Source organism: Sciurus carolinensis, chromosome 1 (genome assembly GCF_902686445.1).
Source record: "Sciurus carolinensis chromosome 1, mSciCar1.2, whole genome shotgun sequence".
Lineage (NCBI taxonomy): Eukaryota > Metazoa > Chordata > Mammalia > Rodentia > Sciuridae > Sciurus > Sciurus carolinensis.
Window position 1 is genome coordinate 191,377,533 of NC_062213.1, and position 23,105 is coordinate 191,400,637.

The 23,105-nt window shown below is 43.8% G+C and overlaps 1 protein-coding gene across 1 annotated transcript; it reads right to left on the reverse strand.

The window, feature by feature from the left end:
- Positions 1–116: 116 nt before the first annotated feature.
- Tmem50a (transmembrane protein 50A) lies at positions 117–22,870 on the reverse strand. The gene is made up of 7 exons (XM_047540208.1): positions 22,363–22,870; positions 20,313–20,417; positions 17,371–17,483; positions 10,237–10,304; positions 8,134–8,226; positions 4,803–4,863; positions 117–932 (listed from the first exon to the last, which is right to left on the reverse strand). The coding sequence occupies exons 2-7, from the start codon at positions 20,403–20,405 to the stop codon at positions 887–889; spliced, it is 474 nt and encodes a 157-aa protein (XP_047396164.1). The 5' UTR covers positions 20,406–20,417; positions 22,363–22,870; the 3' UTR covers positions 117–886.
- Positions 22,871–23,105: the final 235 nt, after the last annotated feature.

Sequence of the window (23,105 nt, forward strand, 5' to 3'; positions counted from 1 at the left end):
GGGGGGGGGGGTGGACAAGAGTTCCAAGAGGAACAACCTCAGGGTTCCTGGTAGCTAACACATGTCATTATAACTGACCGTGCTGGTCTGCTAAGCTCAGCGGTTCAGTTCAGATATAAAATGAAACAGAATCCAATTTATTATCAGAACAATAAAGAAACTGTGTCACCTGAGAGTAGGTGTCAAGTCCCTCTCCTTTTCCTTTCCCTCAGTAGTAAATGTGAACATCAGTATTCAGGGCCCTGGGACCTGGCTGAGTTCCCTCTTCCTTCCTCCCGAGCCTTGGCACAGTGGAAGAGAGCCTCTCAGAAGGGACACGGGGAGCCTGGTGGCCGGATCACTCCCCAGTGGGAGACCCTCAGGTGCTACTTATGCAGAAATGTGGACAGAAATTTTTGGTAAAACTGTGTAAACCAAAACCAAAGTATAATATAAAAGAATTCTGACCATTGAGTAGTTTTGAAAAAACAAGAAATGTTTATATTTGAGACCTGACACAGAAGAGGCCACACTTAAATAACCACATTAAGTCTTCAGATCACTTTCATTCTAGTTTTGGACCTCAAATCAAAATCCTTATATTCGTAAATCCATAATTTCTTTTGTAACTTACTTGAATTTTACGAATCAGACCATGATAGAACCTGGCAGAAGTTGCTCAGGAGAGGCAGTGTCCTTGGGCGCTGTGGACGTGGACCCAGTGCATTTAGACCAGGGGGACGTGGCTGCTGACACGCTTTCCATGGGGAGCTCTCATGATTTTAGCATTGTGCAACTCGAAGCTGAGGCCACACTCAGAAATAAGTTTAGAAAACGGCTTTACAAAATACTGGGAGTGAGCGGTAAAGACACCCACGCAGGGCTGCGAGCAGCAGGAACCGGCGCTTCACTGCCACAAGTCTTCTGTGCGGCCAAACTTAAAAACCAGTCCTCTGTGGATAAAGCAAGAAACATCATGTGACTGCCCGGACCCGCAGAGAGGAAGGCACGAGAGCAGAGGGAGCAGAGCGGCGCAGGAGAAACACGTGAGCTGTGCACGTCTGACAGAGCGCCGTCTCGGCTGGTGCACCCTCCCACCAGCCCAGCTGTGCTCCCAGTCGTCGCCCTCCCCGGACCTCAACACGGAGGTGCTGGAGATGCATGTGATGTCTGAAGAGCCAGCTGACATCCAGTGTGTGACCATTATATACCTTGTTTTGTCAAATTCATTCAACACCCTTTTGCAGTGTGGGCTTGGAACCCAGGCCTCGTGCACGCCAGCCAGGCCAGTGCTCCCTCACTAAACTGCACACCCTGAGTGTCCCGATGTGCTAGATGCAAGGGCTATAAAGATAAACAGGAGACAGAGTCCTTGTCCTCAAACTGCTCACATGTGCTAACACCATGTGGTCAGGATGGGGTGAGGGCAGGCAGAGGTGGACGACGAGGGCGCTGACGCACACCATCAGCCCAGCTGCAAGGCCGAAAGGGTGTGCAGAGGTGGTGATGTATGGACGGTGCTGGGGGGTGATCAGGGGCTCAGATGGAACAAGAGCTCGTGAGATGATGGACAAGGGGCTTCAGGGAGAGCAAGCAGCACCTCAAAAGGCAAGGAGGCCTAAGAACATGGGTGTTGGGGGCTATGCCGGGCGGACTGCGCAGGGATGGCGCCTGGTAGCCAGCCAGAGGTTGCTTTGATCACATCTGTGGTGAGGAGGTTGATTAATATAAGCACACCCAGGTGATTTGTCATTGGCCATATCCAATTAAGTTCACGCACACAACGCACACAACGTGTTCCCGAGTGCTCCTGATCGTGCCTGCTCGTTTTGAACTTTACCATGATTGGGCAGCTGGCTCCTCGCCTAATCTTTGCATAATTGGCATCAGCCCTACCCTTCACCTCCTGGGGGGGATATAAGCCAGCTCTCCTGGAGCGCTGGGGTTCAAGGTTGAAGGTTGGAGGTTCCAGGGTTGAGGTTCCAGTTCCCGGGTTTGCTGATTCATCAATAAACCGTCCGAATTCAAGAGCCTCGCTACTCTTTTGTCCCCTGCACCAAATTGACGCCGCTGGACGGCGTCACATGGGGCCAGGGTGGGTGTGGCTCAGGAGTGCAGGGCTTATACAGCACGTGAGAAGCCCTGGGTTCCACCCCAGCACTGCCCCCAAACCCCCACCCCCCAATCTCACCAGGCATGGCAGAAGCAGAAACAAAGCAAAGTGCATCAGGAACAGGCCCTCTCAGGGCTCTGGCCTTGGGCTCGGGCTGCCTATAGCTGTCCTCCAGGTGCCAACAAAGAGGCACAGGACGGCAACTGTGCTGACAAAAAGCTGTCTGGGGTGCAGGAGGACAGGGGGAGTCCAGCGTGGCTAGGTGACTGCTGGAGAGAAGAGGAGGACAGGGGACAGGCAGCCAGGCTTTGGGGAGCCACCTACCACGGAGGCCAGCTCTCAGGTGCCAAGGCTCCAGCTGAGTGTTAATGTCTGGGGCCTGTGGTTGTCAAAACTTCCAGTTTCTCAAGAAAAGTCAAAATTCAGATTTTTATGTCAACTCTCTTGATTTTTTTAAATATTGGCTCAATAAAATAAAAACAATACTATACAGGCTAAATAGAACAGCTGTGGCGGGGAGTGGCTGGGTGGCCACCAGATTTCTTAGACAGCTGAGATTAAACATGGTAAGATGGGAAATGACAGGATCTGGGCTTTGTTTGGGAAGAAAACTGACAGTGGGAAAACTGGTCACTTCTAGTACCGACGTCTGTCTCTGATTTCTGGAACAGTAATTGTGACCTTTGCTAAGGACTGTTCTGTTCTAAATCAGAATGGCAGGCATCCGTTCCAACTGTTCTACAGCCATGCCCGTGAGCTGAATTCAATTTCAATTTGCCTGTAGTACTTTCACAAAACCTAATTTGTTTTTAAACTGAATAAAAGTAACGAATGAGAAATCAACCAATCTTGTTGCATATGAAACAATTCATTATAACTAAAGTGGGACCAGGACAAGTCAGTGGTCAGTTTCCCAGGTTTTATGAAATATGATATGTGAGTCCATGTCTCTCCCCTCACCGGAAGGCAAGTATTTCCCATAAAATGTCCTCTCTCCCTTCTCTGCTCACCAGCTGTCACACATTAACTCCCGGGGAGCTTGCTTAGCACTGCAGCCTTCGCCCTCGCCGGATCGTGACTGAAACAAGGAAGGTGGCTGTCCAGCCTTGCTGGAGGCCCTCAGCCAGTGCCCTCCCCACGCCCCCCGGGGCTCCTCTCACCCCTGCCTCTGACCTCACGACACCACCTTCCTTTGGCTGGCACTGCGGGCTGCTGAGTCCCCGGAGCACCTCTAACCCCATGGAGCTAGAGAGCCGAGGATGCCTGCTCCTTAACGCTCAAATCTCAGCACCGTGACTGGAAAGAAGAACCCTGAACATGGACGTGCTCCTTCTCATAAGCACGGGCCACACCTCCCTACAGAGTAACAGACTTACTCAGATTTTATTTCATAAGGGGAGGCGAGGTTTATTCATTTTATATTTTTCAAGTCTAGGGCTATAATCTTAAAAGGAGGAAGGAAACAGCTCACTGAGCAACTGGCTGAAGACTCAGCAAAAGGAGAAAGTGTCAACGAATTCACCTCGGATTCCCCATAGCAATCTTTGTAGTCGGACAACCTTGAGCTGAATTTCAGTCTCGTGGTCTCAGGTTACCTAGGTCTCCTGTGCCTGTTTGCTCACATAAAATGGGGTAATGATGGGGCCACCTTCAGAGTGGCTATGGGGATTAACCAACCCTGTACACATAAAAAAAGCCTAAAAATGGTGCCTACACATAGTAACTGCTCAATAAACTTCAGTTATTATTTTCTGCAAAAAAGTCAATAGTTTTACTTAAAAACAAGACACTCTGAGTTTTCTCCACGAGTTTCAGGACACAAGGTTTAACCCAAAGAGGACATGTATCCTGTCACATCTCAATTTAAGCTTATTTTCAAACTGACTTTATAAAATGGCAAAAATGACTGGTGGTGGAAAAGAATAAGCGTGAATACCAACTGCTGACTCCTACTAAGGGCAGCTAGTAGCTAATGGTTCAAGTGGATAAAGGGCTCTTCTTTCTTTTCTGGAGGTGGGCGGGACAGGGAAAAGCAAAGCTTCTAATGTACAGCATTTCCCAGTCACTTCTGTATTCCTTCTTTAAAAATGTGATGAAAGCCATGACTGCCCAGAACCCCCGCTCCTCGCACCTGGCAACGCCGGGTGGCTCCCTGCGTCAGAAGCCCGCCTGTGGCACCGCGGTGGGGGCGCCTGAGGCACAGACTAGAAGAGGTGTGGTGGAGAGAGCGGCCGGGCAGGGAAGGACAGGCGCTGGGCTTCCAGGAAGAACGGCAGGGAAGGTGACCGCCGGAGGCCGGGAGGACAGCGTCAGCCAGGGCTGCCCCTCCACAGCTCAGAGCTCACTCACAGACTCCAGTGACATCAAGGATAGAAGAACCAGAAAACGTGCCCGGAAGCCAATGTAAGGAGAGATGGCTTTAGGCAGGATTATTCGCTAAAAGCAACTGCTGGAGATCTGTACTTAAAAATGAACATTTCCTTTCAGGTAACTAAACCTACAGGAATCAGTTATTCATTAACGGGTAGCAATAAGGAGTTAACTGTGTCCCCAACATGGGAAGCAAACTAACCCCTGTATTAAAATAATTCTTTCATTCTTCGTACTTTATGAAAATAGCATGGGGGAGGGGCATCGAACAAGCAAATAGGTATAGAACATAAAAGAAATGTATTAAAAACAGGAGATGGAGAATGAAAAACAAACTTACCCAAAAAATATGAAGGCATTCTGGAAAAATACAGCAATTCCAGGATATACTATGGGTTTCTCTGTTAAAAGACAAATGTAATATTTAGGAGTTTAAGATCTCAAAACATTTATTTTTGGATGTACCCACAAATGTCAGTTTTCTTGCCTAAGATGACTGACTGTTCTGGTAACTATGGGTGACGTGTTGAGTAATGGAGTATGTACGACGGCACAGGAGTGGCGGAGTGAACGGCAGCTCCCTTCATTCCTGTGACAAATGTTTACTGAGGGCACACCGGGCTTGGCATCTGCGCGCACCCGGTTTAATGTGCTACGGAGTCAGCAGTAAACAAAACAGGCGTTTTTTTTGCCCTCATAGAGTTAGACAATATGCAGAATAAACCGGGAAAGAAAATAAAGCCGACTGGCACAGGAAATGTAGCACAGGATGGCACGTGACACAGGTGGCCAGGAAGACCTCATGAGAAGCTGACACTGGAGTGAGGACATGAAGAGGAGAGGCAGGGACCTTGCAGTGCAAGAGCAAGTGCAAAGGCCCTGAGGTGGAAGCTTGCTGGTCTGGTGGAGGAACGGCCCATTGGGGATGAGAGAAAAACGGGGGACAGATCAGAGCAGTAGGGGGCAGGCTCGGGGTGAGGGTCCCACACAGCCTTGCAGCCTCAGTGAGGACTCCAACTTTTATCTGAGATGAGAAGTCACTGGAAGGTTCTGAGACAAAAAGTGGTATTGGCGACGTATTTTAACAGGATCCCTCTGGCTGCTGGGTTGAAAACACATGACAGGAGTTGGGGGAGACAGGGAAACCAGTTTGAGGCTCTTTCAGGAAATCAGGCCAACAACTGTGACTGAGACGCAGAGTGGAAAGAGGCTGGGTGCATCTTACAGCAGAGGAACTGCACGTGGGTGCAGAGGACAGGCCTTCGCAGCCTCAGGCTCCTGGCCTCCACACCTGAAGGACAGGGGAGCGCTGACCTAAGGTGGGAAAGGGGGCTCAGGAACACCATGCTGGGACTACATTTGGGGCAGGAGGTGAAAGCTCGCGAATGCCCACTCCCAGGCTGTCAATGTCCTCACTGACAAAACCAGGTCTGAGGGGCACGAGAAACATCAACTTTTTCTCACCTCAAAAAGGCGGAATTTAATCTAATTAGCAACTGGCTGGTCTAGGCCTGCATTCTGATGCCACACTGCCCAAACACTGCCATTAGAATGACTCATATAAAAATGTTAGATAAAAGCAAATTCATACAATTACAGGTCTGCTTCTAATAATTCTCAAAGCGTGACCTCATTCTAGAATGAAGCCACAGGAGAAGTCCACAAGAAAGGGCCTCTCTCCATTTTCTGTCTTTCTCTCTGCCACTCTGGGGACGGAACCCAGGCCTTGTGCACGGCAGGCAGCAGACCAGCCTCTGCCGCAGCCTCTGTGTTGAGTTATATCTGGGAAAGAACTGTCAGTAATTTTTTTCGTTTAGTACTTTTATATTCTGTTTTCTATAATAAGCATTATGCAATTCACGTAATAAAAAGTAATTTTTTGTTTTTAAAATACAATGGTGATAGACATTTTGTGGCAGCAAGAGATGGACCTATGACATCATGTTAAATGCCAAAAGCAGGGAGCACAGTTGCATTTATGTCACATTAACAACCACACAAAAGACATATAAAAGGTACTGGGTGGAAACATACCCAGATGTTTAAGAGTGGCAAGATTGGCTGGGGAGATAGCTCAGGTGGTAGAGTGCTTGCCTTGTAAGCACAAGGCCCTGGGTTTGATCCCCAGCAACACCCCCCCCCCCCCAAAAAAAAAAAAAAAAAAGAAAGAAAGAGTGGCAAGATTATTATAGCTTCTTTTTCTTTTTTTCATTTCTACATTTTTGGTAATAGTTTTAATAATACATCATAAAAGCAAAAGAAAAAATACATATTATCTTACAAATGTCTATCATTCCTATCTATAAGATTCAAATAATTTTAATAAAAATTTAGGAAACCCATGATTCTAACATAAAAGTTACATTTTATTCTAAGAAGTAAGGTGTTAAATGAGCTAAATTATCTCATCTCAATTCAGAAAACTGACGGTGCCGTGTGACGGCTTGGTCAGAACCAACGGAAGCCGAGGGAGGGAGGGAGGGAGGGGTGTGCGAGGGCGTCTGGCTGGTGCTGGAAGAAGGGTTCAGGACTTCCTCCCAAGTGCTCCTTCCACATGAGCTCTGGACCCATTAACCAGCGATTCTCAACCTGCTAAAGAGTCAACACATTTTTGGGATGTGTGGTTACTAGGGATTTAACCCAGGTGCTCTATCATTGAGCTATATCCCCAGATATTTTTATTTTTTTAATACTTTTTTTAGTTGTAGATGGACACAATACCTTTATTTTATTTACTTATTTTATGTGGTGCCGAGGATTGAACCCAGTGTCTCACACATGCTAGGCAAGCGCTCTACCACTGAACTGCAACTCCAGCCCCCTTATTTTTATTTTATTTTTGAGACAAAGTCTTTTTAAGTTGCCTAGACCCTCACTAAGTTGCTGAGGCTGGCCTTGAACTTGCAATCCTCCTGCCTTAGCCTCCCAGGTTGCTGGGATTACAGGTGTGCAGCACCATGCTCAGTGCATATCTTAACTATACTCTAAAAGGAGAAATAAAAAGAAAGCACATTGTTATTTTTAAAAAAGAACTAGATTAAATCTAGTTTGGTCCAATTCTTGCAAATCATTATTGTTATGCTTTTACTATGATAAGTACAGTCAATTTTATCTGTAACATTAAATGGGTTTCATATTTTTCTTGGGTCCCTCAAGGTGAATTTCAGCCAGGGATTTAATAGTACACTCTTTCCTGAGCTTTCCTTAAGCTGCCCTTATATGGCAGACATATGTTAAATGTTAATTAATTTTTCTATATAAAAGGAAAATTTATCATATTACCAGGAGACTTAACTGAATATATTTCGAGTCTAGGATGTTAGAGGTTTTGCGTGAACACTATTCTGAAAGCCAAAACTTACTAAATAGCTAGGGAACATACACATTCTGCCTCTCAGATTTTGGGAAGCCAGAAAAAGTGCTGAGCTGTTTACCACTCCTACCAGACTCTAGACTGGAAGATAAACTAACTATAGAAGAAAGGAATGCTAAAAAAACATATCAAACAAACAAAAACAAACCAACCCTAACGGGCAGGAGGGACGTCCTCAGTAACAAACGCCTTGCTAGCAGCTGGCCCACCTACGTGAAAAAGCTTCATTCCAGAGTCACCAACTTCAACGCTAAATTCCAGTATTACATTAAAGTAACACAACCAGCATCTCTCTCACCTTTAGCAACATAACCTCCAAAGAGGATCCACATAGATGCGATCAGAGAGCCGAAGGCCAGCATGAAACCCAGGAACAGCCAAATGCGAGCACCTGGAAAAAGGGACGGTTACCAGAACTGCCTCACACAGAGCTGCAGTCGCTCGGTTAACTTCCAAAGAAAAACAAAAACCCAAATGGGAGATGCGCTGAAGTCTAAGATAGGAACAGTGGGAGAAGGTGCGTTAGGAATCTTTCACTGGTCCTTTTTCTTCCTGGTTAGTGTGTGTGTGTGTGTGTGTGTGTGTGTGTGTGTGTGTGTGTAATAAAAACTTATTGGTCTGTATATTCTACGTGGATATATTTACTTTCCCCAGTTACCTATGCTGAAAACATTTTTACTTAATCTTCCTATAAAACATTTCATATTTCTCACTATATCCAATGGCTCATTCCTTATATATTTCTAAAAACTGTGCTCCAAAGTTTAAAGTTCTCCAAGACCACTTTCAAATGATAACACAAATGTAGTTTTAAAAATTTATATTTGCTAGGCACAGTGGCGCATGCCTATGATCCCAGAGGCTCAGGAGGCTGAGGCAGGAGGATCCTGAGTTCAAAGCCAGCCTCAGCAACTTAGTGAGGTCCTAAGCAACTCAGTGAGACCCTGACTCGAAATAAAATTTAAAAAAGGGCTGGGGATGTGCCCCAGTGGTTAAGTGCCTCTGAGTTTGATTCTTGGTACCAAAAAAAAAAAAAAAAAAAAAAAAAAAAAAAAAAATCATATTCAGTGATATAGGATTCAAAAAGCTACTTCCAGGGAAGTCACAGAATAAATTCAAATTTACTAGGGCCAGCATGTAGGAAAGTTGCATAGAGGAGGATAGTCAACTTTTTAAAAAATATTTTTTAGTTGTCAACGGACTTTTATTTTTTTAATATGCGGTGCTGAGAATCGATCCCAGTGCCTCATGCATGCTAGGCAAGCCCTCTACCACTGAGCTTCGACTCCAGCCCCAGAACAGTCAACTTTTAAACCACCTTTATACAACACTTGATTTAATGGAAACATCAGGCTACCTATCATGAGTACAGAGAGTCCGTTTATAATAATAACTAGCACAAACATATTTTAGCAAAAATACTACCTGCTCAATAAACACAGCAAACCGAAAGTAATGTATTAATTTCTGATTTTAGGCCCAAAACAAAACTATAGTTCCAGTAAGCTATTGCTCTCAGATGTGATACTAAAATATCGGGGGCTCTAGACCCCCGAAGCTGTGCTGGTTGACGAACGCTACTTAGAGCTGTGATGGCCACAGAGGCATGGTCCAGCCACGCGGGCTTACACTGTGACCCTAACTGCAACCGTTCACCTTTCACAATGGGACGGCGGGCTAGTGCTATTTGTTTCACTAAAAAAAATTTAAAAGTCCCTTGAAATTTGCCTAGATCCACGCCATTTTTACGTAGATGTCATACTTAGGTTCATCATTTAATCTGCCTATTCAGCATCTGTCCCTTGAGCCTCTCGGTACCCTGTGCCCCATCCTGCATCCTGCCCGCTTCAGCCATCGAGTCCAGGCTGGGAGTTCCCAGAGGAGAAAGCGGGGCTTGTGCGAGCCCAAGCACCCAAACCCTGTGATTCACTCAGTTCTGCAAGGTGGAGAGTTCTAGAGACCAGCGGCACGATCACGTGAATGTATGATACGTTCCTAATAATACTGATTGTACAAGTGAAAGTGGTTAAGATGGTGGGTTTTATTATATGATCTTACCACATTAAAAAAAAATAGCTCTATGATTCTATTTCAAAATGCTAATTCAACCAAATGTAGTTGGCAGAAAAAGAATTTTCATGGTATAGTTCAAAATACTATGAATTCTATTTTGCAAGTGTTCCCACAAATTGCTCCCCACCAGATCCGGTGGGCACTAAGGCTACCTGCTACTGAACAGGGCCATGCACTGACCCTGGGCGGTGTTCTGCACTGTCGGCCAACTTAGACCAAAGGTGACTTCAGTTCTCTGCTCTAGACACCATCCTCCCTATGCCTTCCAAATGCAGTTCTCATTTTAAGGACAAAAACACATAATGAAGTGCTGTTTGCACCTGTTTACCTGTTTGACCAAGACAACCTTCACTGTAGCTATCACCCCGGACTTGTCCGTTCGATACTGCGTTAATCCTGTGTGAATAAAACAAAACCAAGAAATCAGGGCCTCTGACTCCAAGGGGAAACTGTCTGTGACTTCAAACTACTAGATATAATCAGCTAAATTCTCCCAAATTCAATGTCAGTCCTCATGAGTCCTGGGTAACGGGTTCATGTGACCTTACTTGAATCACCTCAGCCAGCCAGCCACTTGCCAAAGCTGTGGTTGTGGCCCCAGAATGGCAGAGTCAGAGCTACCTGGCAGCTGGCTTGAAAATTCTGCTTCACCTACTTACTGAGCAGAACTGTGTTCTGATCTTCAGGTGATTCTGGGTATGATTTTTAAAATCTTACTGTGCTAACACTAGAACAGGTAAAAGGATGTTCAGCATAGTTCTCTCCAGTTTCATTTGTACACATCAGATACCTTCAATACAGAACCATGTTTGGCAATGGCAGAGAGGAAATGGGCTTTTGCCAGTCCAAAAATTACTTAAAATTGGCTTTGGAATAAAATTTTTTGTAATACTTTTATAGTAGGGCCCAATGGTTGGAGCATAATAAGTCTTTTACTTATTTATAAAGTACCACTCTAAATTGATGATCTTTGAAAAAATTTAAATGCCATGGGTAAAAGTTCACAATATATCAGGTTGAAGTTACAAAATATTACATACACCCATTTGGGGTGTGTGTGACTATAACTGTTTAAGGGTCCTGAGGGCAGGGCCATGTCTACATTGCTTTCCATTTTTGTTCTCAGTGCCAGACCAAGGCTTGGCATATAGTAGATACTCAATAAATGTGTTGAAAAAATACATTTATATCCTAATTGTTTTATGTAATAACGAGGTCTTAACTTACACAAATCAAAGTTTTAGAATGATTCAAAATACTTATAATTATTTTTTATGAACTGAATACTAATTTTTGTACATAAAAATTTATTTAAAACAACCTCATATTAAAAATGCAAATGTGCTTAGGTTAGAGATTCTTAGCTGTTTTTCCTTGCTGAGCCATATGAATAATTTTGTATCTCTGTCAGACACCAAGCCCCGCCCCCACGATCAGGTACATCTGGAGTGAACAATTTCTGCTTTTTTGGCTGGCATTATGACATACACATTTATCATCAAATTTACACAATAGTAAAATTTTTCCTGTGGCATTTGACGTTTCAACTTGACACCCCATAACCCCATAAACTTTTACATATTTTCTACAAATAAGACTATTCTACAGAACCACAATTATCATATTTATCCATCAGTCATCTAATCTATAGACCATATTCCAGTTTCCCCAATTGCCCTAATAATGCCCTCACTAGCAAAAGGATCTTGTCCAGAATCATGGAACACATGTTCCCATTTTTCTTTGGTCTCTGTGAGTCTGGAACATTTCCTTAGCCTTTTATGACTTTTATAATCTTTATGCTTTTGAAGAACTCAGGATAGTTATTTTGTAGACTCTCCCTCAATTTGGGTTTGCTTAAAGTTTCTTTTTTTTAAATATTTCTTTAGATGTTGACAGACCTTTATTTTATTCATTTATTTTTATGTGGTGCTGAAGATTGAACCCAGTGCCTCACAATTGCTAGGAAAGTGCTCTACCACTGAGCCCAACCCCAGCCCCTGCTTAATGTTTCATGATTAAGTCTTGGATATGCATCTGTGGCAGAAAAAACACCCAAGTGACAGTATTCTTTTCAATGCATCCAGCTGGGTGGCACAGGGCTCTGATTTGTCCCACGATGCTGCTGCTGACGCCGATTACTTAGGTGTGATCTACCAGACTTCACCATAGGTATTCCCCAAGGCAACTCATATTTGGTGGGGAAGTACTTGGAGTCTGCGTGTGTCCTGCTATGCAGCAAATTTTCTTTCTCTTTTTGTATTTATTTATATCATTATAGAGCCATAGATTCCTATTTTATTTGAAGGGTTAAAGTATTTTTCTATCATTATTTATTTGTCCCTCATTTGGCTACAGGGAGTTCGAGTTCCAAGATGTCTTCTAGGTTCTCTGACACTTCCCGCCCTCTGTGGGTGTTTCTCTGCTCTTTGGCACGGGAGGGTCACTCTCCTCATGTGTTTCGGGTACTCCCTCTAGAATCAGCCATGTGCTGAAAAAGCTGTAATCCTTTCAGTACAGACTGGTGTTTATAATCCAAGATCTAGGTGTTACCTGTGCTCTGTTTTTGGAGTGTAGCTGTTCTCTGACTGCTCCTCACCCTCATTATGGACAGCCTTGTCACCTTACTAGACTCCTACGTCCCCTATAGGGCTATCTTCTCCCTACCCCCACTGCAGGGCCCTCCCATCCTGTCCAGACCTGCGAGCCAGTGCTGGCTGTGCTGTGCAGACGACCTCCCGCCTGCTTTAGCTCTGCCATGCACCTGGCCTTCTGCTGAGATGGCTGTCATCCCTGACCCCACCTAACGGTGTCTGGACTAAACTTTTCCAGGAAGGACGGAAGAAAACCAAGCACAGTGGCGCATGCCTATAATCCCAGCAACTTGGGAGCCTGAGGTGGCAGGATCACAAGTTCAAAGCCAGCCTCAGCAACTTAGTGAGACTCTGTCTCAAAACAAAAAAATAAAAAGGAATGGGGATGAGGCTCAGTGGGAAGGTACCCCTGGGTTCAATTCCCAGTACCAATCAATCAATCAATCAATCAGTTTAAGAGTATAGGGGGAAAAAAGAGTACAGGAAAGGAGAAATAGGTGAATAATACTTCAAAAAAATAGGTATAGGGCTGGGGCTGTAGCTCAGTGGCAGAGCACTTGCCCAGCATGTGTGAGGCACTGGGTTTCATCCTCAGCACCGCATACAAATAAAATATAAGGCATTCTGTCCAAATTAAAAAAAAATTTTTAAATGTATATATGTTAGGAAAAAAATGAAAAAAAAAAAAGGTAGAATAGATATCAAAATGTTATAGTGTGGTGTGGGATTATAGGTAACTTCTTCTCTTTTGCTTATTGGTATATTCCACATTTTTAACTAAAAAAGATAAGAGTAAAACATAAAACATTTACTAACATTTTAAAAGTCACAAATACAAGAACTTTTTAAGTAAGAGAAAAAGCTGGGTGTGATGGCACATGCCTGTAACCTCAGTTACTTGTGAGGCTGAGGCAAGAGGACTGAAAGTTCAAGGCCAACCTGGGTAATTTAGGAAGACCCTGTCTCACAAATAAAAAATAAAAAATAAAAAGGGCTCAGGATGTAGCTTAGTGGTAGAGCACACCTGGGTTTCATCCATAGTACTTCAAAATTAATTAAGTAATGAGTTATTAACAAAAAAGTAGCCACTCTTTGACTCCTATACACTTGAATTACAATGAAGAACTTTATCTTAAAAGGTCTGCTGGGCTGGGGAAATAGCTCAGTTGGTAGAGTGCTTGCCTCACAAGCACAAGGCCCTGGGTTCGATCCCCAGCACCGCAAAAAAAAAAAAAAAAAAAAAAAAAAAAAAAAAAAAAGTCTGCTGGATTATGACTTGACACTATCTTGAAAAGATATAAATTGAAGCCAAACAGATGGCAAAGACTAAGAAAACTAATACAAATCTGAGTCAGATCTGCAACAACTGGGTGCCAGAAACCCAGCAGAATACCAGTCTGGCAGGGGACGCTCGTTTGCACAGTCCTCTCGACCCCCATTACAGCACCTCTCCTTCCAGTCAGGGCTGCGAATGCAAAAATAATTTTTTAAAGCTCTGAGGACAAAATGAATGAGTAATATCACAAAAATAAAACTTTTAAGTTGGAACCAATGTTGAAATTTATAAATGTGCCAGCTTTCTCTAAAGGGATTTTAACAGCATACTGCTGCAATAAAATTGCAATGAAATGGAAGGAACTAGAAATAGCCACTTGCCAGCTGAACTTCAAAGAAAAAGACTCCAACCCTCTGCTTATCAGGCGGCTGAGGTGAGACCTTCCTCTGTCATGGTTAACTGTTCTGCACTGAGCGTAGCCCCGTCAGAGCCACTTGGCCCTCAAGTCAGCATAGGGAGAACTTTAAAGTAATGTGGGAAATTTCAATCGGGTTAGGTGGAAGTCTCTAAGAGTCGACTCCAAAACTCAAAAGTGCAGGAAAGCATGACGGTGACAGAGGTCAGGACGGCGCTGTGTGCTGGGGTGGAGGACTGACTGGCAAAAAGCAGGAAGCACATTCTGAGGTGATAAAATGTTTCAAGTCTTGATCCAGGTGGTGCGCACACAGGTCTACACAAAAGTGAGAACTTACTGAGAAGTATCTATGATCTGTGACTTCAGGTTCCTCACTGAATATATTTGATACTCTATTTTAATATCATAGAGGAAAATCAAAAAAAAACACCACTTGTTGGACGCAGTGGCCCATGTCTATAATCCCAGCAGCTCAGGAGGCTGAGACAGATGGTTCACAAGTTCAAAGAAGTCTCAGCAACTTAGTGAGGCCCTAAGCAACTTAGCGAGACCATGTCACAAACTAACAAATTAAAAAACAAAACAAAACGAAACCCAGGCTGGGGATGTGACTCAGTGGTTAAGTGCTTCTGGGTTCAATCCCTGATTACCACAGCCCCCTCCCTCCGAAAAAACACTCCTCAAAGATTCTGGTTAAAAAGGTCAGAAAAATGACTCCTGTTTTCTTCTCCCTCCCAAAAGCCTATAAAAATGAAAGTATAGGGAGAAAAGTATAATACCATGAAAAAAAGAATATGAGAGAGTCCTCAGCAGATGAAGTTTTCTTCACATTTGGGGAATACAGATCAACACAGATCAAGAGGAGCCTGCACTTAGAATCTGCATCCCTCAGAAGCAAGATGATCAAATGTTCAAATAAGAAGAGATAACAGGAGTCCCAAGGCCCCCAAGGCCTGCAGCATGTCCAAGACCAGACAGACAGTTGGCCCTAAAGCACTAACAGACAAGAAGCACAGAGGCATTGGAAACAAGAACGCCTTCGGAAATAAACACGAGGCCTGAAACGAAAACATCCATCAGGTGGGAAGACAACCCTGAGATGATTTCCTGCAGTGTGGAGCAAAAAGAAAGACAGGAGACCCAACACGACAGCAGCACCCAACCAGAGTGCCAGGGAGAGGAGCTGGTTCCATCATCAAAGACAGAATCCAAGACAATCTCCTGAAGCAAAGGTATCACAGGAATCCTCTGCATCTTCACAACAAGCACAGTGAGGATAAGATCAATGCCAGAAGATGCCGGGGCAGGGGCTCCAAGTTCTGAGGTAAATGACACTGAACCTAGCATCCTACATCTAACCCATCTATGAATGAAGCATGAGGGGAAACCGAGACCTTTTCAGGCAAACAAGGATCAGAGAGTGGAAATGAGGGAAAAAGTGGACCCAATCCTGAGGAAACAGGGAAGGGAAGTACCCAGTGCAGCTCTGTGGGTGGCTTACACAACAACCATTCGTACCAACACAGACTTCGGCTTCTGGGATGGAAAGCTCTAGAATGAAGGAGTAGCAATACAATACTAATAATTTACATTATTGAGAATTTGGAACAATGGCAGGATATGTAAGAAAAGAGAGAAAAGGTAGCTAGAAACCCTAGGAAAAACATAAAGCTGAACAAGACTATATTTCAGTCCACACAGTAAGCAACCATCAAAATTAGAATGGCAGGGCTGGGGGTGGCTCAGTGGTAGAGCACCTGCCTAGCACGTGAGGCACTGGGTTCCAACCTCAGCACTGTATATAAATAAATGAGTAAAAGAAAGGCCCATCAACAACTAAAACTAGATAGATGAATAATTAAAACAACAGAAAGGCTTTTAAGGAGAATGAAAGGGGTCCTACAGCAAACAATTCCTTTTGTCAATAAAGCAACCAGAAACTCCAGGAAAAACAATACTAAATAAGAAAAGCAGCACCCAAGTTCGAAACAAACTAACACACAGCTTGGACTTGAGAAACCAGTAGAGCGCTGGGGTATTTTCAAAACACATTTGAACAAGTGCTGAGAAGTGAGGTTACGGTATTCAGACTGCCACCAGACCACCCTGACTTGGTGGTGAATGTTGTTAATTGGGTTTTTTTTTGGTACTGGAGATTGGACTCAGGGGTGCCTCACTGCTCGGCCACATCTCCAGCCCTTTTTTATTTTTTAATTTGAGACAGGGTCCCATTAAGTTGCTGAGGCTGGTCTCGAACTTGTGATCCTACTCCTCAGCCTCCTGAGTCACGGGAATTAAAGGCAAGCACCACTGCGCCTGGCACTGCCCACTGTTTTCAAGCAGGAAACGGTCCCGTTAAGTCAGGTCATACCATTCTTCTCCGACTCTCCAAAACTCTCCGGCAGTTTCCATCATCCTCACAATGAAGCAAAGTCCTCACGCTCTTTATTCTACGCCAAGTAACAGGTGCCACGCCACCTTGCCCACTCATCCTTCGTCCTCTCCCTGACCACACCCTCCAGTCATGGAGGTCTCCCTGCCACAGAGCCTTTGTAGAGCACCTGCTGTTCCATCTGCCTCTCTTTCCTGACCCCATGGTCAGTTCCTTCATTTTTTTCAAGTCTTTACTAAAAACCACCTTCTTGTGTAAGTGTCCTTGATCCTCTGTAAAATGTCTACACTTCCTGTTCCCAGCTTCCTGCCTTCCGTGCACTTACTGTCATCTAGCATGCTATGAATTTAGTTTCTCCCTAGTTGCTGTTTGCCTCACTCACTGGAGTATAAATTCCATAAGGGCACAGGGTTTTCCCTGTTTTAATCACTACTGTATCTACCGTACAGGAACCTGGAACATAAAAGCTTAATAAATATTTGATGGAAGAATGAATAATCCCTTAGATGAAGTACATGTTTTTTGATCTAAATGTAAAGTTTTAAACTCTAGTTGTGCAGAAATAAAAGGCTAGCTGGAAGAAGCTGGGAGACAGACACGGGAGAGGAGGAGAGAAGAAAGACTAGAAGAGTACTGTCACTTTTATGTTTTCTACAATTTGCTTTTTATATCACGCCAAATATGCTAATTTTATAACATTTTAAAATTGTAAATCTTGCAATTATATGTAAACAATTTGGCCTTGAGGTAATCTACGTGGTGGTGTCAATAAGGAAGGCACTTACATCAGGAAGGCGATGGTTGCTATCACACCACAGGCATGGTAAGAGTGGTTGAACTCTTCCATGGTGGGATAAATAACAGCTGCATCTATGATAATCCACCAGCCTGTGAAAAACTGAAACAAGAACAGGTGATACTGATGAGAAACACAGCACTGTCACATCTGACTGGCTAGAACGAAAGCAAGGTATTTAAGTGAAAGGGTCCCTTCCAATGAATTTCAAAAATTCCTTAAGTGTTCCATCTGTTTCTTGCATATAATTTACACATGACTTAATAGCTGGTTAAACATCAGGTGCCCTAAGCTTCCTTCAATTTCTATTTTATATTGTTGTAATAAAGTCTACAATTTAACTTTGTGAACTAGAAACCAGTACCACATGTTATGCAGAAACTAGATCAGATTCCAACTGACACAAGAATTGCCTTATTGTTGATGTATTACAGGCCTGTAGGAAGACATGATTAAAAATGGAAAAAAAAAATTTTTCAATTAAAAATGGGAAACAATTATTGTTTGTAGAATTTAGCTATCCTCTGAGCGGAGTGGAATAACAGCTCTGCAGTTCTGCTTCTCCTTTTGATGAGGGATCATCTTGAGATGATTTCAGATATAAGTTTAATACAATCTGAATATCAAATTGTAATCTACCTAACTGAATTTTGGTTCTGGATATTATCAAGGACAGATCATAATAAAAAAAAAAACTACACAGATATTTTTATCATCTGAGTAGAAATTTATAATAGTAACCAACTTCTGACAAGAAGATTAGAAGGTTTTGAAAGTAATCACCTGTTCTACCCCTGTTCCCATCATTGACCTAGTTAGCACCAGAAATTGGCATCTTCTGGCAATTATTGCAAATAGCAATTTTAGGCTAATCAAGTTACTTTTATTGGGTTATAAACAGATCCATAAGCTAATGATGACATTTTTATAGGCTAGTATGAGTAATGACTCATTTTTTTTTTACCCTCAGCTCAATGTAATTAAATTTCTTTTTCCTTTTTGTGATACGGGGGACTAAAACCAGGCACCCTCTACCACTGAGCTATATACCCAGCCATTTAATTCTTTATTTTGAGACAGGGTTTTGCTGAGTTGCTCAGGCTGACCTGTAACTTGTGATCCTCCTGCCTTGGCCTCTGAGTAGCCAGGAACACTGGCATGTACTGCTGTGCCTGGCTTCAAAATATTTTCTTCATGGAAAAAAAGAAAAAGCTTTAAAAAATATTTATAAGAAGCCAGTGTGGTGGCACTTGCCTATAATCTCAGCTACTCAGAAGGCTGAGGCAGGAGAATTGTGAGTGTGAGGCCAGCCTTGGCAACTAAGTGAGACCCCATCTCAAAAACTAAAAATTAAAAAAGGGGTGTAGTCTGGGCATGGTGGTGCATGTCTGTAATCTCAGTGACTGGGGAGGCTGAGACGGGAGGATCCTAAGTTCAAAGCCAGCCTTAGCAACTTAGCAAGGCCTTGTCTCTAAATAAAATATTAAAAAAGGAGGCAGGGGATGTGGCTCAGTGGTTAAGTGCCCCTGGGTTCAATCCCCAGTACCAAACAACAACAATAACAAAAGAATCGTAATTCAGAGGTTAAAACACCCCTGAAGCTGGGCACCGCGGTGTATGCCTGTATTCCCAGTGACTTGGGAAGCAAGTATGAGGCCAGCCTCAGTAACTTAGCAAGGCCCTAAGCAACTTAGTGAGACTCTGTCTCAAAATAAAAAAAGGGCTAGAGATGTGGTTTAGTGGTTAAGCAACCCTGGGTTCAATCCCTAGTACAAAACAAAAATTATTTATTTAAAAAAAATTCTTTTAGATGTTGATAGACCTTTTTTAATTCATTTATTCATATGTTGTGCTGAGAATTGAACCCAGTGCTTCACGTATACTAGGCAAGTGCTCTACCACTGAGCCTGAACCCCAGCAGCACCCCCAAAAGAATTTATAAGAGCAGAATTTCTATAGTGTATTAAATACTGACATATTTTGGTTGAATAAAAAGTCACTGATTTGGTGAATAGGAGATATTTAAGTTTAGGTTTTTATTTGTTCATTTTAGTTAGAATCTACTCTTTAGGAACTGGGGATGTAGTTCAGTGGTAAAGAATCGTGAAGCCCTGGGTTGGTTCAGTCCCAAGTACCACAAAAAAACAAAAATAAAAAGTTACTCTTTAGACCATATAATACCATAAGATTGTACAACACAAACATCAGACGCTTGAGGAATTTGCAATTTAAATAAGAATTTTATTCTGTAAATTATTTCTTTTTCTTTTTTCTTTTCTTTTTTTTTTTGAGGTGCAGGAGGATCACAAGACCCAGGGCCTTGTGCATGCAACACAAGCACTCTACCAACTGAGCTACGTACTGGCGATATAGCCCATCAGGTAGAGTGCCTGACTCGCATGCTGGAGGCCCGGGTTCGAGTCCCCAGCACTGTGGGATTGTGGAAATAACAAACAAATGAAACCAACTGAGCTATATCCCCAGCCCAATTCCATAAATTATTTCTAAGTAATATCCTTTAACAAATGTCCTCTTATTTTTCTTATGAGATTGAGAAGATAGTGAACTTTGGATTATGGAAAAATGCAATCATATCTTTTGACTGGTTTTAACCAGACTATTTCTTCAATAGTTCATTGTACCTTATTGTACTCATTAAGATGAGGCATGATACTATTTTTATTGAATAAAAAGTAAAATGTTTTATTATGTCATTTTTACCATGCAGTTAAACTAGCCCATCCAATCTATTGAATCAGATTTCAAACCATTAACAACCCCCCATAAAAAAAAAATCAACATTTATTAAAATAAATTCAGTGGTCAAAGATCTTTTTAAAAATGCATATTTTAAAATATCACAATGAATTCAAAACATATAAACAAAAACACACCACAATGATGACAGCCAAAATGACCAATGACACTTACCAGAACACCGGCAGCAACAGAAGCAATAGTATTTCGTTTCTCCCCCCAATCAATGCATTCCGAGCATCTCAAACCTTCTAGAAATCCAGACATCTTTGTAGGTTACTTAAAAAGAAAACAAAACACAACTAAATAAAGCATTTTCATTTACTCTTCAAACCTGATTTGTGTTCCTGGAAAACAGTTAATAGCTCAAGAATAACTTAATACTGTTAGCTGGGCTGGGTAGCACAAGCAGGTAATCCCAGTGACAGTGGAGGCTGAGGCAGTTGAAGGCCAAACTCTGCAACCTACTGAGACCCTCAGCAACTCCGGAAGTTCCTGTCTCAAAATAAAAAATAAAATGGACTGGATACAGCTCAGTGATAAAGCATCCTTGGGTTAAATCCTTAATATGCGCCCCCAAGGGAATAAATTAATACAAGTGAAGTATTTTGGTTCCACATATTTCTTCAGAATATTCAATTCAGCTTCTGATGAACTGCCACATTGTAACTTTGGAAAACAAAATCTGGACTAGGGAGGCTGAAGCAGGAGGATCAGAAGTTCAAGATCAGCCTGGCAATTTAAGAGGGGCTGGGGATGGGGATAGGTGATAAAGTGCCCCTGGGTTACTCTAGTACTGGGGTGGGGGTGGGGGATAGTTTGGATATATTTAAGTAATTTAATAAACATGGGTATTCAAATATTGGAAAAAATTAAGAATTTAACTCCTGAAATCTGTCACATCCTATTTAATACATTATTAAGTGATCCTTTAAATAATGTTAAATTATGGAGTATAATGATTATTAACCCACAAGAATTCTTTTGTATTGGTTTAATTCCAAATTAAGTTATTATTTGCTTTTGATACTTACGTCCAGGAACACTAACATAGTGAGGACAGGGAGAGGTGATAAACTTTGAGTTCAGAGCACAGAATCAGATTTTTAAAAATTTCGCGAGAGAATTTATACATTTTATCATAGAACATGTGCTTCTTCATATCCAGATATAAAAAATAAATAAAACACTGCAGTGCATTTTACCTCTACCCACATCACTTCCTTTCACCTCAATTTTTTCCCCCTTTTCCAAACCTGCCTTTTGGTGTCATTTCTATTTTTTTTTAATTTTATTTTAATATCTCTAGTTCTGGTTCTAACCAATGTTTCCAACCCCCTCCTTCAAAAGCACAAATCTGAGGTTAATATTAATTCAGACCATAAATAAATAATCCACCTCTATTTAAATTTATCACAACCGTACTAAACTATCTTTAACAAATTACATGAAACATTCCTCCAAGCTGAGCCTGAATTACATATAACTTGCTAACAACCCAGAAACACCCAAACTCCTGCAGTGAATCAGAAACCGTCCACTGAGCTGCTCTGCAGCCAGCAATTATGGTCGTCCAAAACCCATGATGCCCTAAAAAGTGCAACGATTTCAATTTTTAGCTTCCTTTTTAAAAATTAAATATTAAAAAAAAAAACTATGATTATAACCACTGCTACTCTATGCCTTTGGGACGAGTTCAATTTTGAAAATTCACCCCTCTTCTGCCTGGGAGGAACAGGAACCCAGTTTTATTTTCGGTTCTCCCCAGCGGCCCCGCCCCGCATCCGTTCCCCGCTGCACGACTGCGGACGCTGCAGCCCACACTCCGCCCGCCAGGCCGGGAGCGGCAGGTCTGCAGAGCGGACGGACACCTGGAGGATGCGGGTCCTGGCTGAGGCTCGGACGCTCCCTGGCCGAGTCAACCAGCCGGTTACACTCGCTCTCGGGGTCTGCGGCCAGCTTGGGCGGGGGTGGTTTTCAGGCCCCTGCGTTGTCCGGGGCGAGGCCCGCCGTGCCCGCTCCACCGCCCCAGGAGTCGGAGCCCGGAGGGTCTGGTCGCGACGGCGCCGGGCGCAGGACCGCAGGAAGTGGCCAGGAAGGGTCCTGCCCGGCACAGCCCGACCCCACGGCTTCCCGCAGGGTGGAGAACGTGACCCGACCGCCTCAGTCAAGGATGTGAGCCCTGGGCAGCCTGCGGCCGCGTCCCCACCCCCTGGGCACTTACGTCCAGCCCCGCGGGTGCAGTAGGTCCGGATCCCCGGGTCGTGCAGTGCCGGACAGCCTCACTTTCCCCGACTTTCGGCCAAGAAAACAAAACACCCACAGGCCGCCAGACGCCCGGATGTAGCAGCTCCACCCCCGGGCCAGTTGCGCATGCGGAGACGGGGCGGAGGGCGGGACGCGAAGAGAGGAGACGGGGCGGCCCGAAGGGGGCCACGCCCACCGCGCCGACGAGTCTGCGCATGCCCAAGTAGGCTTCTTAGGTCGGCTTCGAATAGTCCGCGTCGCTTCTGAACGTGGCGAGTGCTATCGTTGAGCGAGGCTTTCGAGGCTGAGTGTGAGAAGTCGATTTTTGTCCTAAGCTCTAGAAAGGGAAGCGTCCATCAGTCCTTAGTATACGTCTTGAGTGAGGGCGGTGCATTTTCTAGTGTTGAGGCTGGTCCCGCTGCTCTCTCAGGTGTGGGCGGCAGGTGAACATTCGGGCCCCTTGTGGTGCAAAAGGTGGGTGCGGGCTCGCGGACTCGCAGCACTACGTCTTGAGGCTTAAAGTGCTGTTTGTTTTTGGAGCGCCGCAGCTCCAACTCCTCGCCAGAGGCGGGCTCAAGTCCGGGGCGGGGCTTCCCAGTTCCGCGTGTAGGTTCCCTGAGCTCCTACCGGGCTCTGGACCCTCTCGCGACCCGACCTTGGCGATTTGTTTTAGGGAAAGATATCTCAGCCTCGGCCCTACTCACATTGGGGTCGGATAAT